This window comes from Miniopterus natalensis, chromosome 10 (genome assembly GCF_054644295.1).
Source record: "Miniopterus natalensis isolate mMinNat1 chromosome 10, mMinNat1.hap1, whole genome shotgun sequence".
NCBI classification, from domain to species: domain Eukaryota; kingdom Metazoa; phylum Chordata; class Mammalia; order Chiroptera; family Miniopteridae; genus Miniopterus; species Miniopterus natalensis.
In genome coordinates, this window is record NC_142090.1 from 20,805,768 (window position 1) to 20,822,050 (window position 16,283).

Sequence of the window (16,283 nt, forward strand, 5' to 3'; positions counted from 1 at the left end):
ACATATACTAATAGCCAAAGTATGCATGGGATGTGTTATTCCATTTATTCCTCAGAATAATGCACTGAGACAGAAATTATCTTACCAAATTTTAGATGAGAAAAGGGGGAATATAAAGACATAACCAGAAGGCTGGTGAATCTATGATTCAAATTAGATTCAAATTGACTATAAACCATACTCAATATTCACACATGGAGGCCAGAAATATGGAATATTTCTTGGTACACCTTTTCCCCAGTAGCACTTCTAGGTCCCTTAAGTGTATTTATTACATATTTTCTTAGCAATGGTTTTTGCTTGCAAAAGACACCAAAGGCATTTTTATTAACAAGGTTCTGGTTCCTGGATCTAGAGCAATGTCAGCCTAGGTGAGCATGAATATTATCCTGAAGGCTTTCACAGTATTTAAATTGCCAGAGTCTTTGAGGGAAGGACTCCGGTAGGGTGAAAGGGGTGCCATATCGAACAGATGCTTGTGCAATGAGTTGGGAACAGCTCCCCTTGCCTCAGCGCCTGCATCCTCAGGAGAAGCCACACCAGGAACTGGCTCTTCGCTCAGCGACCCAGGCAGGGAGCAGAAGCCTGAAACAGGACTCTTCAGTGGACCAGATGACCAGGTCACACCCTCAGGTGACCCTGTTTGTTGAAGCAGACGATTACTTAGTAATCTGTCCTTAACTAAAGTGCTAGTTGGAAAACTAATCTTTGAAACCAATAATTTAATATTTATATTATACTTTTATGTATATACCATGTTCATATAAAGCCTAAAATATATTAGCTCTAGTTTAAAAACAACTTAAACATTCCCGTAAGGAAAACGAGTGCATTGATTTTACTCCTGGATCTGGTTTCTTGGCTAAATAAAGTGTTATGTTGCTATTTATGTTAAGTGACATACATAAGATCTACCTATAATACCTTTCAGTGGATTTCTTGAGAGAAAAATTGTTGTAAGTTTTATCTCTTTCCTAAGTGACTGCTCTAAAGGCCACGTAAGTCCCTTTAAACTCAATTATCTCACAACCGAATGTCCCAGTAGCCCACTAAAACCAGCAGACACATTGTTACTAGTGAGGCAGGAAAACTGGAAACCCCAGAGCAGCCATCAACAGTCTGCATCTCTCTGCAGTCAGCCCCTTCGTATCCCTGATAACAATGACAGGAAAACTTCTCCGCCATCACTGCCAGGTCCGTGTCAGACGCTTCTCCTTTCACATTAAAGCCTCCGTCCTCGGAGGCCTCTATGTGGTAACTTGCAGGGTTCAAGTGAAGGTAATCGGGCGCCTTCCACAGCTTCCTCGTGCACCTCCCGTTATTCCTGCAGAGGTGCAAGCTGCACATCTCGGCCGCTCTGGTCACGTTGACTATGTAGCTCCCTAAATCGGAGCCCACAAACTGCTTCACCTTTGTACAGTTGCCCTGGACATGCAGAAACAAATGACTTTAGTGGGTTTTTCTGGGACTGATAGGATTAGAGCATTCTAGGCCCACAAAACGTCAACTCTCTTTGGACTTGATTGAAACCCCATAGCTTCGTTCCAGTTGCTCAGGCACAGGGGACCCAGATCAGGAAGATCGAGAAGTCGGAGGGCCAGGAGATGGAGAACAGGTGATAGTGGAGCTAAGCAACTGAACCTGTAAATGGGCCCCAGAGTAAGCATATGTGTCCTTGCCTTCTTCCAATTTACTTCTTTTTTCCTCCTAGTTCCCAAGTTAATGGGTGTGAAAAAAGAGGAACAGACCTGGATTAGAAACCCTGCCAGAACTGCTGTTCTCCTGCCACCTTTCAGGTCTGTGGTACCTTCCAGGGTTGTGTTAGAACCTGAATCATCATGTTCTACCAGTTTATTGTTGACCATCAGGGTATAGCCTTCTAGATGTTCCTGTTAATTGTGTTCAAATATCAATTGCCCTGGGTTCTAGTTGTCTGTACACAATTCAAATAGAGGAAAGCCTGGAAGGCTGACTAGGTCCCTGTGTGTGTGTGTGTCTGTGTGTGTGTGTGTTTCCTAGTATGGTTCTAAACAGAGGCCAACTGGTTTGTGCAGTGAACTTCCTGATCAAGCTCTTCTCATGAGCCACATAGGCTGGAGGGGAAATATCACACCTGGAGAGACAGGAATTAATTCTTTCAGTTTCTACCTAATTCTCATGTGTGGATAGAGGAGACTTTTAACCTTACATTGTCACAGAGAGTTTCATGAGCAATAGCTTGGTAACAAGAAATTGAGGCTGTGAAATTCTAAGACTATCAGATCATCATGAACTTGAAAAAATTCAATTTAACAAAAATTGTTGAGGAGACAAGGCAAAATATATCATGCTGTAGCGATATAAACAAACAACATCTGGAAAAACAGAAAAGGCTGTGATTAATGTGGATTAGGGAAAACTAGCAAGACTTCTTGGAGTAAATAGTACCTGAGCTGGGAGAAATTTGAAGAGACATAAATCTTATTTTAAATGTTATTAATTTTTAGCTAATTTCTATGTAGAGGAAAAATAGGCTCAATGTGAAGATTAAAAAGTTCCCATCTGTTTCTATTTCTCAAAGCAGGATATAACGCACTTTATGCAGTGGTTGAATGCAAGTGCTCCAGAACGAAACTGTATGTGGTTAACGCAAGCTCCACCACTAACTAGCAAACTAGCTACTACCTCAGATTCCTTCCTGATTTCCTCAGCTGCAAACAAGGATGGTAGTTCCTGCCTCATAAAGGTTATTATGACTAGCAAGTGAGCAAATCCAAAATAAAAAAACACAGCACAATCCTCACACATCAAAAACATTCAACAAATGTCAGTACTTTTACTACTATCTTAATAAAAGTTAATATTTATGGAGCTCCTATGTTTCAGGCACTGATTTGGACTTTTTTAGTAAAGCTAGTTTACTGTGAAAGCCTGAAACCTCTGGTTAGTGAGATCTATAGGAAAACAGAGCAAGCTCTTTAAACAATGTTAACTAAAACTTTGAGGTACTGTCTTACCTTAGATGAAGTTAAATTCATGTCTCCCCAAATAACAAAGCCTGCAGCTCCCAAGGCAGCACTTTCTCCAATGGTACTGATTAGATCTTGCTAGATTGGAGAGAGTAGAGTTCATTATACATTTGAACATAAAACAACATGCCACGAATTAGGATTAGAGGCTGAGTTCAATCTAATGGGTTGGAACTACTTTCTTTCTTAGGATAATGAAAATATTGAATGACCCAAGGCTCAGAAATTACTCTATAATCATATGGAAAACCTATTAAATATTTTTATAGCAAAATTTACATTTAGCCCAACAAGTTATTATTTTGAAGACAATTAGCCTGTAAATAGCCACCAAAAGTTGTTTAATCATATCCAGATATATGCACATAATCCAGAAACAACCCAAAAGTCTTCCTTCCCCAAATGTGAGGAATGGCTCATATTCCTCTTAGCTAAGTTACCTTTTCATCCTGCGACACTCCCCTGAGAACTTGGACTCTGCAGTGACTTGGAGGGTTTTGTGTCATTTAGATTCTGAGATCAAGTGAAGGAACACAGTGTTAAGGACTTGCAGGCTCCGATTTGTTCTGGCCCTTATTTATTTATTTTTTTAAACATATCTTTATTGATTTCAGAGAGAGAAAGGGAGGGGGAGAGAGAGAGGTAGAAAGAGCAATGATGAGAGAGTCATTGATCGGCTGCCTAGCCCGCAGCCTGGGCTTGTGCCCTGACCAGGAATCGAACCCCGATCGCCTGGATCCTAGGTCGATGCTCAACCGCTGAGCCACGCCCAGCTGGGCTGTTCTAGCCCTTATATTTGGTCCCTGAAATTATTTGTGTTTAATGTAAAAGTACTTGACTTAATGAAGTTGATTTATGATTCATCAAGCAATGGTAAGCCTGCTGAAATTTTTGTCAACATGGTTAAGATAGATGAAAACTGAATTTCACTGGGAGAATTTGGTTTTGTCATCCTAAAAGATTATTGTTTTAGTGTTTAAAGACTTTAATATGGATCCCTTGATTTCAGAGGGAAATTAAGAGTTGAATATATGCAGTTGGTTTCCTAAATTAAGTTCCTACAGTAGGTTTCCTAAATAAGTTTGTTAAATTATAATATATTCCCCCATCAGTTATATGCTGAAAACTGTAATTGGGTGATTTGGTGGCAAATAAAAGCAGAAGTTTAAACTGTATTTTGCCTGGGATATTTTATATTAATATCAGTACTTGAGAAATAAGTCTCCTTATCTGACACTTTTAAGGTCCACTCAAATAAATGGTTTTGCAATCTCGGTTTTTAAAGTTTTTGTAGTTTTTTTCTGGGCAATTTTCTGGAAATTTTCAAGAAGAGAAGAGATTTTGGTTCAAACTAATTTTTCTTTCAGGCTCACAACCATTTTCATTTTCAATGACCATGGCATCTGCTGAATAGGTCAGAGCTAACATGGCAGGAAGGGGAGACTTTGTGAGGCTCAAATAAAGATAGTTTAAGTGCCCAGAATTAAGACTGTGCTGGGTGCATGTCCATGGCCTTTTTTGGCAAAGATGTAAGGGAGCAGAGTTGCTCCCTCTACTCACTTTGAAACTTCCCTGAGTAAAGCGATGCCATATTCACATGATGTCATGATGTGATCAGAGGAACCAAAATCCCCCAATGGCCTTCTATGAATTCTTATTAAGTTTATGTTGCACCTTTTTCAGCTATCTCAGCTACCTTGAATATGCTATTCTGGTTTTTTGTTTTGGTTTTTTTTAGGCTTTATTTTCTTTCCTTTTCAGGTTTCTATTCAGATACCCTGAAGCTCAATGATTCTTTTCTCAGTCATGTCCAATCTGATAAGCCCATCAAAGACATTCTTCATTTCTGTTCCAGTGTTTTCTATCTCTAACATTTCTCTCTGGTTCTTTCTTAAAATTTCCTTCTTTCTGCTAACCATGTCCATCTGTTCTTGCATGGAGTCTACTTTACCCATTAGAATCCTTAGCATATTCGTCACAATAGTTTTAAATTCCTGGTCTGATCATTCCAACATCCCTGCCATATATATATCTTGTTCTGAGGCTTGCTCTGTCTCTTCAAATTGTGTTTTTGCCTTTTAGTATGTCTTGTAATTTTTTCTTAGATAGCTAGACGTGGTTTACTTTTTCTTGATGGGCAGATAGCTCACACTGGGTAAAGGGAACTGTGATGAATAGGCCTTTAGTAACGTGCTAGTAAGGTTGGGGGGGATGGAAGGGTTTATAGTGCTATGATTAGGTCTCTCTTTAATAAGACTTTGCCTCTAGGCTGTGAACTTCACAAATGCTTCTCAGTTGTTTTGTTCCCCATCTTAGGTGGGACAGGCTGGCTAAACAGGGTTAGAGTTTGGTATTTCTCTTCTAAGTGGAAGGCGAAGTTGAATATTTCCCTTCCCCCAGGTGAGTTAGGCTCTGATAAGATCCCAGTAAGTTTGGCTGTGGTTAAAGAGTTTCTCCTGAGAGCACACTGTTAAGAACAGAAAGCTCTGGAGTGTTCATAATGGTTCCATTTCTCCCCTGCCTGCCAGATGCATGAGGGGATTTTTCTCTGATATTCAGGGTGAGGACCTGATGAGCAGCTGGAGGTAAAACTCACATAAGTGAACCCCCCTTCCCCCTACCCATGATTGGGCCCCTAGAGTTTTTAATCTCTCAGACCTGTCTACGCTGAGCCTCCAGCAATTATCCATTACAGTTCAGGCTTCCCCACTCCATCCTGCAGTGGTGCCTGCAGAAGTTTCTGCTCATGGACTTTGATCTGTTAAGTTGTGATTCTCTGCATTCACCTGTCTGTCTCTCCAATTTCGAGGGCAGCAATCTGCCCTGTGTTCTCACTTCTCTTATGACTCAAAGAAGAGTTGTTTTTCAGTTTGTTTAGCTTTTTGTTTATTAAGATGAAGTGGCAACTTACAAGCTTCTTACATGCTGGACTAGAAACCAGAAATCTCCCATGAATTCTTTGGGTTATGGCATTGTCATTAGAGGGAGGAGGGAGTCACCATATTTACATTTTGTATTTATATGTTATTGATCCATATTTCATTCTTAGATATTCCCCTCCCAAATTTAAGGCCTTAATGCCTGATTAAAAGTAATAGCTTTACCACATGTATTTCTTTAGTATTTCAAATTTTCACATATATATTTACTTATTTGACTTTCATAATACTTCTGCTATGTAGGTAGGGAGTATAATAATGTCTGTCCCATTTTGTAGATTAAGACAATAAGGCAGAGGGGTTAAGAGACTTGCTACTTATTGGTAAATCTTTTTTCTAATCCTAGCTACATGTGTGTGTACACACACATACACACTCATACACACACACAAGACACACACTCTCTCACACACTCACACACACACTTTATAAAATGCAGATATCTTGGGAAAGATCAGAAATGGAAGCCATTACTAGTCACTTATGGGTTGGTATAAATAAACTGAGTTTTTAAAATTTTGTGGGCAGATTTTTATGGAAGATAGAGTAAAATGGTAGTTAAACTGGTGGCTTAAAACATTTGAAAATACCTTGCCATACAGGAAGTTTTCAGAATGATACCTTGGGACTGCCAAAGAAAACCGTTTCTAGATAAGACCCTAACTGTTGCCTCTTTTTTCCTTCAAGAGATAGGTGCATTCCTGAGGCTGTTGCTACTCATGAAGTAGCTTACCCTAGGTTTGAATCATGTGCAGAATGTACCAGTAGTCTAAAGTAATCTTATTGAAATGAACACTTTGTCCCATAAAGTTTATTGTTTCTTCCAAAAGTAAATTTATTATCACTAAAGAAGGAAACTTATTTAAGCCAAACACAGAAAAGGAAAATAAGTTTCATAGAAGAAGGTGGTATTTAACTTTCAAGTCTAGAGTCAAGACTATTTTGTAAAGATTAGATAACTTTTTTAAACCTTTCAGATAGTACTGATTTCTTATCACTCTCAATCATTTGTTGCTAATTTTTCTGGGTTATACACATATCAGTTCACAGTAGAGGTGTGTTTTTTTCTTACTCATTTCATTAAGGATGTCAAAGGCGTAGCATTTACTAAATCCTCATACATTGGTGCCATTTCTCCATCTGAGGAGTAAGCTCTATTCTGTATGTGCTTCACAGGTACGTACTGGTTATGGTAGAGCCCTCACCTGGGTGTTTCCTGAGTCTGCTTTTGTATACCTAACACTCAGAACATCTCTATACATTTATACATTGAAAACGCACTGGAGAACTGAAACTTGTAATGGTAGACAAAGAAGAAATGTCATAAAAACCTTAGTATCCAGTAATATCTTAAAACACTACTGTATCGCAAATGGGAAGATAGGAGCAAGTCTCAAGTCTTCTCATCAAAGAAAGTTACATATTCAAGTCCAAAGGTTAGAGTGGCATTTACTTTTAAGTTATCTCTAGAATTTTCTATTTAAGTGACTGGAGTAGCAAAGGGAGAAAAAGGGAGTGGGGAGAAAGTTTATCTATTCTAAAAGTTAACCCCGTGGTTTGTGTGCGGTCTTTGGCTACATATATGACTTAAGTAAAATAAACAGAATAAAACTTCTACTAGTAAGTTTTAACCTAGGTTTACAAAACCACCTACTAGTGATGAAGTCATTACTGAATTTTAGAAACTCGTACAGCTCTTACCAACTTTCCATTAGTTGTAGTCATAAAGTCAAGAATAAACCAGATGGCTAAATCTATAAATTCACCTACTTTTAGCAGATTTGCAACTCCCTGATGCCTTTAAATTTTTTTAAAAAATTTAATTGTGGTTAAAAAACACATACATAAAATTAACTATCTTAGCCATTTTTAAGTGTACAGTTCAGTAGTGTTAAGTATATTCACATGGTTATATCTCCTTTATACCTTTTATCAAAGCTGGTATTATACATTAAAAAGAAAACACTTTTCTCTTGGCATTTTAGATGGTGAGGTCAGAAAGGCAAATGCCTTCTGTTGCACTTCCACATGTGTGAGCAAACGTCTCCACTTTCAGACACCCTCTCTGATCTTCAACCTGTTTACCACCAACTGTTTCAATAACCTTTCCAAAGGGCCAATTGTAAGGGAGCACAAAGTTGGGGAGCAGGACGCCGTGCTGGTTGCTGATATTGCACTTTAACCTCAGCCCTCCTTACTTCATTCCTTAAAAGGACAATAATAAATAAGATAATCAAATTTATTTTGCTTACACAAAAATTTAAGTGGATGACTAGTCAAAGGAGGAGTTATGCTCCTTCCTGACAACGCACTAACTGGGAATTCTTCAAAGAGCATAATTAACAAGGAAATGTCTCTTTTAGAGATGGGAGAAAATCCCCCTGTCATTGGCAAGGGGTGTCTTACCTTGGAAAGAAAAAATAAAGGTTCATCTCTGTAGCCTAGCCTTGTGTAGACAAACACAGGCAGAGCGTAATCATGGGATGTCATGGTGGAGATCCTCATGGATTCATGCACCCGAAATTGCGAGAAGCGCAAAATGTCTTCACCATCTCCAAGAGATTTCCTGACACCGATAGAAGGATACACAGCAGCACTGCTGTTCCAGAGCCAAGAGAGCTCATTGTTCCTCAAAACTTCCTGTTCTGGGCATGACCCAGTGTAGTTTGGGGCATAAACATTATAATTATGGCAATCAGGATATAAATAATAACCCCAAAGTCCTTTGGGTCTGCTCTTAATTCCCAATTCGATGGTTTCCTTCATGAAAGCTTTTGCACTTTTTTCAAATGTTGCCTTGGCTAAACATTCAATGTCAGTAGCTGACACATTCTTTAGCATATCAGAAATAAGCTTTCTTGACTTCTGTCTGTAGACATTTTTTTGGTTCCAGTTCCGGGTCCACTGAGGTCGCCAGTGTTCCCAATCTATAACAGCAAGTCCACTGAAATCTTTAGAAGGAATATAATAGTTAATGTCTTGGTCAACCTTTTTTAGATGTACTTGCAAACTTGTGTTCTGAGGCAGACCCCCATTAATGGGAACCCCCTGTGATGTATACCATGGATAGTATCCCAATCTGTTGACATAAAATATAGTGACATTTTGCCCCCTGGCTTTGCCAAGTGGGCTTCCAATCATCTGAAACATTTTCAAATTCAGTCTTATATTATATTTTGTAAAACACTTATCAATTGGAGCATTCCAAGCAGCTATAAAAGGCTTCCTTTGATAAATTGGAAGTCGGGCAGGTTTTAGAGAAGAGATAGACTTCAGAAAGAAAAATATGAGCAGCCATGATGTGAGATGTATTGGTTGTACATAAAACTTTAATTGTCCTTCAGATAATAGTTTCATGATAAGACAAAAAATTTTATCTTCTGCTTTTGTGCACTCTAGAAGACCTGTGGAAAGATTTAATTTTCTATTAGTGGTAATTTTGAGGAAAAAGACTCAAATATTGGATGGATATTATTATTGTTGTTACATATTTATAAAGTATATTTTATTTAAAGGTCTTAAAGAAGCCTATAAGTAAACTGAGATATAGAAGCAAGTGCAGTAACCTGGCTTCTATTCAGGGGCAAGCAATGCAATTCAACAAACATTGAGATTCAGACCCTGTGTCCAGAATACAAACTGAATAAAATGAAGTCTTTGCCCTCAGAAAAGCTCATGATCAAATAAAGATGTAAAATAATAACCACTCTCATTTTAGAAAACTCATCAAATCCTAGGCACTGTGCTTAAGTATTTTATTAAATATTTATCTCATTTAATCTTGTAATAACTTTTTGTTATTTCATTAAATAACTCAAACTGTCCAGCCGCTTTCCAGCTTTCCTTGCAGCTAGGATGCTGATATGTAACTCTGGCCAGGCCAGTTAGATGCATCCTATTCCAGACTCTGAATTGAAATCTTGGGAGCCAAGAGTTTGAAAGGTGGGAGGGCCAGTTGTGAAAGAAATTCCACTGTTCAGGAGTGGCAGTGCCTAGCAGGGCCTCCAGAACCTGATATCCATGGTGTTACTGTTAAATAGCAGCATTGTCCTCAAAGGACAGCACTTTTCTGCTCAAGTCAGTGAGGTTTTGTTTTGGTTGCTTAAAACTGGGAACTCTGATACACAGAGGATCTTTCCCTGGAATCTGTGACTTTTGAGTATTTCTTTATATATATATATATCTTTATTGATTTCAGAGAGAGGGCAGCAGAGGGAGAGAGATAAAAACACCAATGATGAGAGAGTCATTGGGTATCGAGCCCGCAACCCGGGCATGTGCCCTGGCCGGGAATCGAACCTCGATCTCCTGGATCCTAGGTCGATGCTCAACCGCTGAGCCACGCGCGGCCGGGCTTGAGTATTTCTTTTAACAAAGCTGATCACCTGTTATGATGCATGTTATATGCAATTATAATTTTTAAAAAATTTTTAAATATATCTTTATTGATTTCAGAGAGAGGAAGGGAGAAGGAGAGAGAGAAACATCAATGATGACAGTTGTCATTGATCGGCTGCCTCCTGCATGCCCCCAACTGGGGATGGAACCGGCAACCTGGGCATGTGGCCTGACAGGGAATCGAACCACAATCCCCTGCACCAGAGGTCCATGCTCAACTGCTGAGCCACTCCCAGCCCGGCTGTAGTTATCATTTTATACCACCAGGTGTCACCAGCCAAACCTTATAGCATCCTCAGGCCTAGGACACTGAGGTAAACAAAAATTTAAAATAATTTATATGAAGTCCTATAACTAATGATACATGTCTAAAGAAACCACATTGAGAGTGGGAGAAGGGGCAGGCACACAGACAGGCTGGTCCCGCGCCCATGTGTGGCAGTTGAAAAACTGGACAGATATCTCAGCTGCAGAAGTCCCTTTTAAGGAGAGAAGGGTCTCAGTTGAGAACATCAGTGCTGAAAATAGAAGCTGACATAACATCTGGCTGTGAAAATCAGCAGGAATTCCATTAGTTTAGGTGAGACGGAAGGCTGCTGAAAACCCAGGTGTTTTCTTAAAGGGCTTGTACACAAACTCTCACAGGCACTCACCCTGGGCTCTGTCAAAGGGACAGTGGCCCTGGGGGCACCAGAGACATACAGGGAAAAACTGAGTTGTGTGGATTCAGAGCAAGGACTAGAAATATGGTAGTCATTGTTCCTGTGCAGAGCCCTCCTTCCTCATGACAGCCAGGCGCCATCTTTCCTGTGTTGAGTCCTCGCCGCACATGACCAAATCTGAATCTTCATTAGCCTGGTGAACTCCCCTATCTCCACCCCAATGACTCCCTGAGATCCAAGGCAGGTGGTGGCTGGCCTCAGTCTATGCTGAGACTTTTACCAAGTGTATTCAGGCTCAAAAGCAGTGCCAAGTTTGCATCTGAATTAACCTGGTGAAACCCTGGTGATTCCCTCAAACCCTGCTTCACCCAATTCATGTACTCAGAGGCTGTTTCAGCAGCTGAGACTTATAAAGAGTCAGCTTGGGTCCATTACAGTCTTTCTTGAAAAATTAAAGAAATGTCGGCCAGGTTCAGGAGGTACCACAGACACAGAGAGAGAAACTGAACTGTGTGGCTTCAGGACGAGAGCTGGGAGTTCGGCTGTCATAGCCCCTGTGTTGAGCCCTTATTCTGGATGGCCAATGGACTCCATATTTCCTGTGTTGAGTCCTCCCCATCATGGTGAAATCTGAATCTGCGTTAGCTGGATAAACTCCACGGGTTTTCTCCTAATAACCCCTGAGGCCTAACCCCACCCAATTCACTCAAACCCCAAAGATTTTTCAGCAGCTGAGATTCATAGGGAGCCAGCAAGTGACAGAAAGTCTCAGCGTGCCTTGAGTCTTTTGCTGACCAGTATGGATGGCATCTGGCCTCGGTTCACAGTATGGCCTCTCCCATGCACATCCAGGCCCAGCACAGGCAGTTACCAACCACAGATCGCTTTGTAGCACCTAACAGGTAGTCCACGCCAGTCGTCAAAGGCAGTGTCTAACACTGACCTGCACTGGAGGCCCTCCCAAGAGGTCCTAGAAAAAACATATACAGCAGCTGATGGCAGACCACAACAGAATACCATCCAATTAGCCCAACAAGTGGCACAAACAAAAGAGTAATCTCAGCAGAAACCAGATCCCACTAGGAAAAATTCTACTCCATGAGGTCAGCCCCCTGCACAGCAGCTCTTACACTGTAGTCATGGCTAAACTTCACAGCCAGTCAGCCTGAGGGTCAGTCCCACTGACTGATGTGACAAGAGCAATCAAAGTGCAACCACAACAGGAGGGTACACACAGCCCACATGAGTGGCACTTCTGGAGCGCCCAGCTCAGGTGATCAGGGAGACTGTGCCACTGAGCCCCTGAGGACACCTCCTACATAAGACCACCCTTCCAAAACTGGAAGATGTAGCAGATCTACCTAATACATTGAAACTAACACAGGAAAGAAGCCAAAATAGGGACACAGAGAAACAGGTCCCAAATGAAAAAAAGAGCAGAAATCTTCAGAAAAAGAACAAAATAAAATAGAGAAAGACAACCCACCAGAGACAGATTTCAAAACATCGGGAATAAGAATGCTCAAGGGATTTAGTGAGAACTTCAACAGGGAGACATTATGAATGAAAAAATATATAGAAACCATAAAAAAGAACCAGAAATCAAGAACACAATAACTGAAATGAATACACTAAAAGGAATCAACAGGAGATTAGATGAAGCAGAGGATCAGAATAGTAATTTGGATCACAAAGCAACAGAAAACAATCAGAACAGCAAAAAGAAAAAATCATTTAAAAATAAGGTATATTTAAAGGGAACTCTGAGAAATCAAGAGTACCAATATTTGCATCATAGGGGTACCACAAGGAGAAAAAAGAGAGCGAGGAATTGAAAACCTATTTGAAGAAACAAACACTGAAAAGTTTTCCTGCCCTGGTGAAGGAAATAGACACACAAGTCCAGGAAACACAGAGAGTCCCAAACAAGATGAACCCACAGAAGCCCAAACCAAGGCACATTATAATTAAAATGCCAAAGGTTAAAGACAAAGAAAGAATCTTAAAAGCAGCAAGACAAAAGCAGTTATCTACAAGAAAGCTCCATTAGACTCTCAGCTTATTTCTCAATAGAAACTTCTCAGGATAGAAGGAAGTGGCATGAAATATTCCAAGTGATGAAATGCAAAAACCTACACCCAAGATTACTCTAAACAGCAAGGCTATCATTTCAAATTGAAAGAGAGAAAGAGTTTCCCAGACAAGAAAAAGCTAAAGGAGTCTATCACCACCAAACCAGTATTATAAGAAATGTTACAGGGATTTCTTTAAGAAGAAGGGGGGAAAGAACATAAATATAACTAATTAAATGGCAATAACTTCATACCTATCAATAATCACTTTAATGTAAAGGATTAAATGCTCCAAATAAAGACCTAGGGTAGCTGAATGGATACAAAAAACAATAACAAATAGCCAAAGTATTCTTGAGAAAGAACAAAGTTGGAGGAATTATGATACTTGACATCCAACTATATTATGAGGCAATAGTAATCAAAACAGTGTGGTACTGGCATAAAAGCAGACATATAGATCAATGGAACAGAATAGAGAGCCCATAAATAAAGCCACTCTTTTATGGTCAATTAATGTTTGACAAAGGAGGCAAAAACATAAATGGGGTAAAGATAGTCTGTTTGTTATTGGAGAATTGTGTGGGTGGAATATCGCCATTGCTGGTGGAAGTGGGGCTCTTGGGTGCTGCTGGAATAAGAATTTCTGGAGGCCTTCCAGGAGAGTAAGATGTAGTAAAAAGTTTTATTTTTGTGAAATTATATCCCTCAGTTTCCAAAGTCTCATTTCCCTTAAACCAGTCCTGGAAAAAGAACAGTTGGTCTTCAGCAGAACTAGAAGCAAAGCCAGTGTCAAAAGTTTCCGTTCCATGGTGGAGCTGAGGATTGGATAAAGATGTTGTGTGTATATACAATGGAATATTATTTGGCCATAAAAAAGAATGAAATCTTACCATTTGAGACATGCACAGACTTAGAAAGTATTATGCTAAGCAAAATAAGTCAGACAGAGAAAGACAAATATCATATGATTTTATTTTTATGTGGAATCTAAAAAACAAAAAAAATGAACAAACAAAACAGAAACATAATCATAAATACAGGTAACAAACTGAGAATTGCCAGAGGGGAGAGGGTTGTTGGGCTGGGTAAAAAAGTGAAAGGATTAAGAAACACAAACTGGTAGTTGCAAAATAGCCACAGGGACAGAAAGTACAGCTCAGACAATATACTCAACAATATTGGAATAGCTGTGGTGTCAGGTGGACACTAGAATTATGGAGGGGATCACTTCATAGATATATATTTGTCTTACCACTATGCTACTCACCTGAAACTAATATAAAATATTGAATGTCAACTGTAATTGAAAATTTTAAAAATTTTTAAAGAAAAAATAGTAAAATAATTTATAAAACTTTATTCAAGGACATTTTAAAAGTTCTAAGCAAATGGCTATACAAAAAATGTTAGTTTTTAAGAGCTATGAAGGTAAATATTTTCTTCTTACATTCATTGACTAAATACCTGTACAATTCCACAAGATAAAATGAATGAGTTGACTTCACTTAGTAACATGAAATATATTACACTGAATATCTAAATAAAAAAGAGAACAGTATTTTTAAGGGAATGTAATTTTATGAATACAATAAAGGTTTTGGTTCTCAAAACTGTATTTGATTTTTTATTATATTCTGCCTCAGGGTAAGTAAAATGAATTTGCATATGTATTCATTAATAGGGAAATAAAGCTCTTTTAAAAAGTTAAAATTCAGTCATGTTTGAGAAGGCTACACATGTGTACAAAAAATATCTGTTCTACCAAAATACTTCCTGCTTTCAGTTTTATTGAGAACATAGCTTTTCACTGATTATCATTTGCCCTTTGGTCAGCCCCCTCATCACTGCCACAGAATGACCTCAATCATTTGTTACAAAGTTACCAAGTGATTATTTCCTCCTATCCTCGAACATTATTGTCTCCTAATTCTGTTTAATGGAAAGTAAACATTCCATAGCAGATGACAGGCAGAGCTCCTGATAAAATGTGTGGGTGCCCAAAGAATGTAGGCAAAATAAATAAGTAAAATTATGTGCCTTTGTCTTCTGTTTGCTGTGCGTCTCAGGTTTCTACTTCCGACCATGGCAGGTGGCAGTGCTGGTGAACCCTCTGTCATTCTGTTAATTAATCATGTCTTGCTGAGAGAAAAATCCCTTCACTGGGCACCTTCCAGACACCTTTTCAAGCCCCCAACCCCCAGACTAGGTGATCATTAGCTGTCTGCTTTTCCTAACCTTCATATGGGAACTTCCTCAGGCCTTTACCAAAAGTGCCCTTTGCTTCAAATTTTCTCTAGACCGCTTTCTCTCACTCCATCCACTCCATCAAAATCTCCCCTGCTGAGCTCTACCTGTATTTTAACTAGTTGTCACAGCCTAGCAACCAGTGCAATTACCCACACATAACTATGAGTCACCAATAGCAACTTTCTTCTCTTTTCTCCCTCCTCCCTATCATAAACTTCCCAGAAAGGTTTGCTTCTTTAAACAAATCTCTAATTAGTGGGATTTTAGGACGAGTTGGCAAGATACTGGAGAAGGGGATGAGTGAGGAGTTTAACCTGGATTTTTCCTCTAAATTGTATCATGCAGTTTTCTCTTCTGAGGAGTAAGGTTTGTTCTGGGAACAATCATTGGGTACTGAACTTTATTATAACTCTATTTCATGTGATTATCAAAGAACACTGTTGTCCCTCCATCTGAACAAATTTTAGAACTACCTAATTAACTTTTTTTTAATTGTTCAAAATATTACAGATTTCCCCTTTTTTCCCCACGGACCCCTTCCACCTCGCACCCACTCCCCTCCCCAGGCCTTTAGCACACTATTGTCTGTGTCCATGGGTTATGCATATATGCATATAGATTCTTCGATTAATCTCTCCCCACCCACCCCCACCTTCCCTCTGAGCTTCGTCAGTCTGATCCATGCTTCCATGTCACTGAATCTATTTTGTTCATCAGTTTATTATGTCCTTTAGGTTCCACATATAAGTGAGATCATGTGATATTTGTCTTTCTCCGCTTGGCTTATATCACTTAGCATAATATTCTCCAGGAACATCCATACTGTCCCAAAGGGTACGAGATCCTTCTTCTTTACAGGTGCATAATGTTCCGTGGTGTAAATGTGCCACAGCTTTTTTACCCACTCATCTACTGATGGGCACCTGGGCTGTTTCTAGATATTAGCTATTGTAA

General features: G+C 39.4%; 1 protein-coding gene across 1 annotated transcript; it reads right to left on the reverse strand.

Moving 5' to 3' along the window:
• Positions 1-1,023: 1,023 nt before the first annotated feature.
• Positions 1,024-9,304, reverse strand: HYAL4 (hyaluronidase 4). The gene is made up of 3 exons (XM_016213326.2): positions 8,354-9,304; positions 2,997-3,086; positions 1,024-1,425 (listed from the first exon to the last, which is right to left on the reverse strand). Exons 1-3 carry the CDS (start codon positions 9,302-9,304, stop codon positions 1,024-1,026), a joined length of 1,443 nt encoding a protein of 480 aa, XP_016068812.2.
• Positions 9,305-16,283: the final 6,979 nt, after the last annotated feature.

Coding starts and splice junctions, on each gene's coding strand:
- HYAL4 (XM_016213326.2), bottom strand. CDS start 9,304: ATGAAACTATTATCTGAAGGACAATTAAAGTTTTATGTACAACCAATA. Junction 3,087..8,353: donor CTTTATTTTTTCTTTCCAAG/GTAAGACACCCC, acceptor TCTCCAATCTAG/CAAGATCTAATCAGTACCAT. Junction 1,426..2,996: donor TGAATTTAACTTCATCTAAG/GTAAGACAGTAC, acceptor CTGCATGTCCAG/GGCAACTGTACAAAGGTGAA.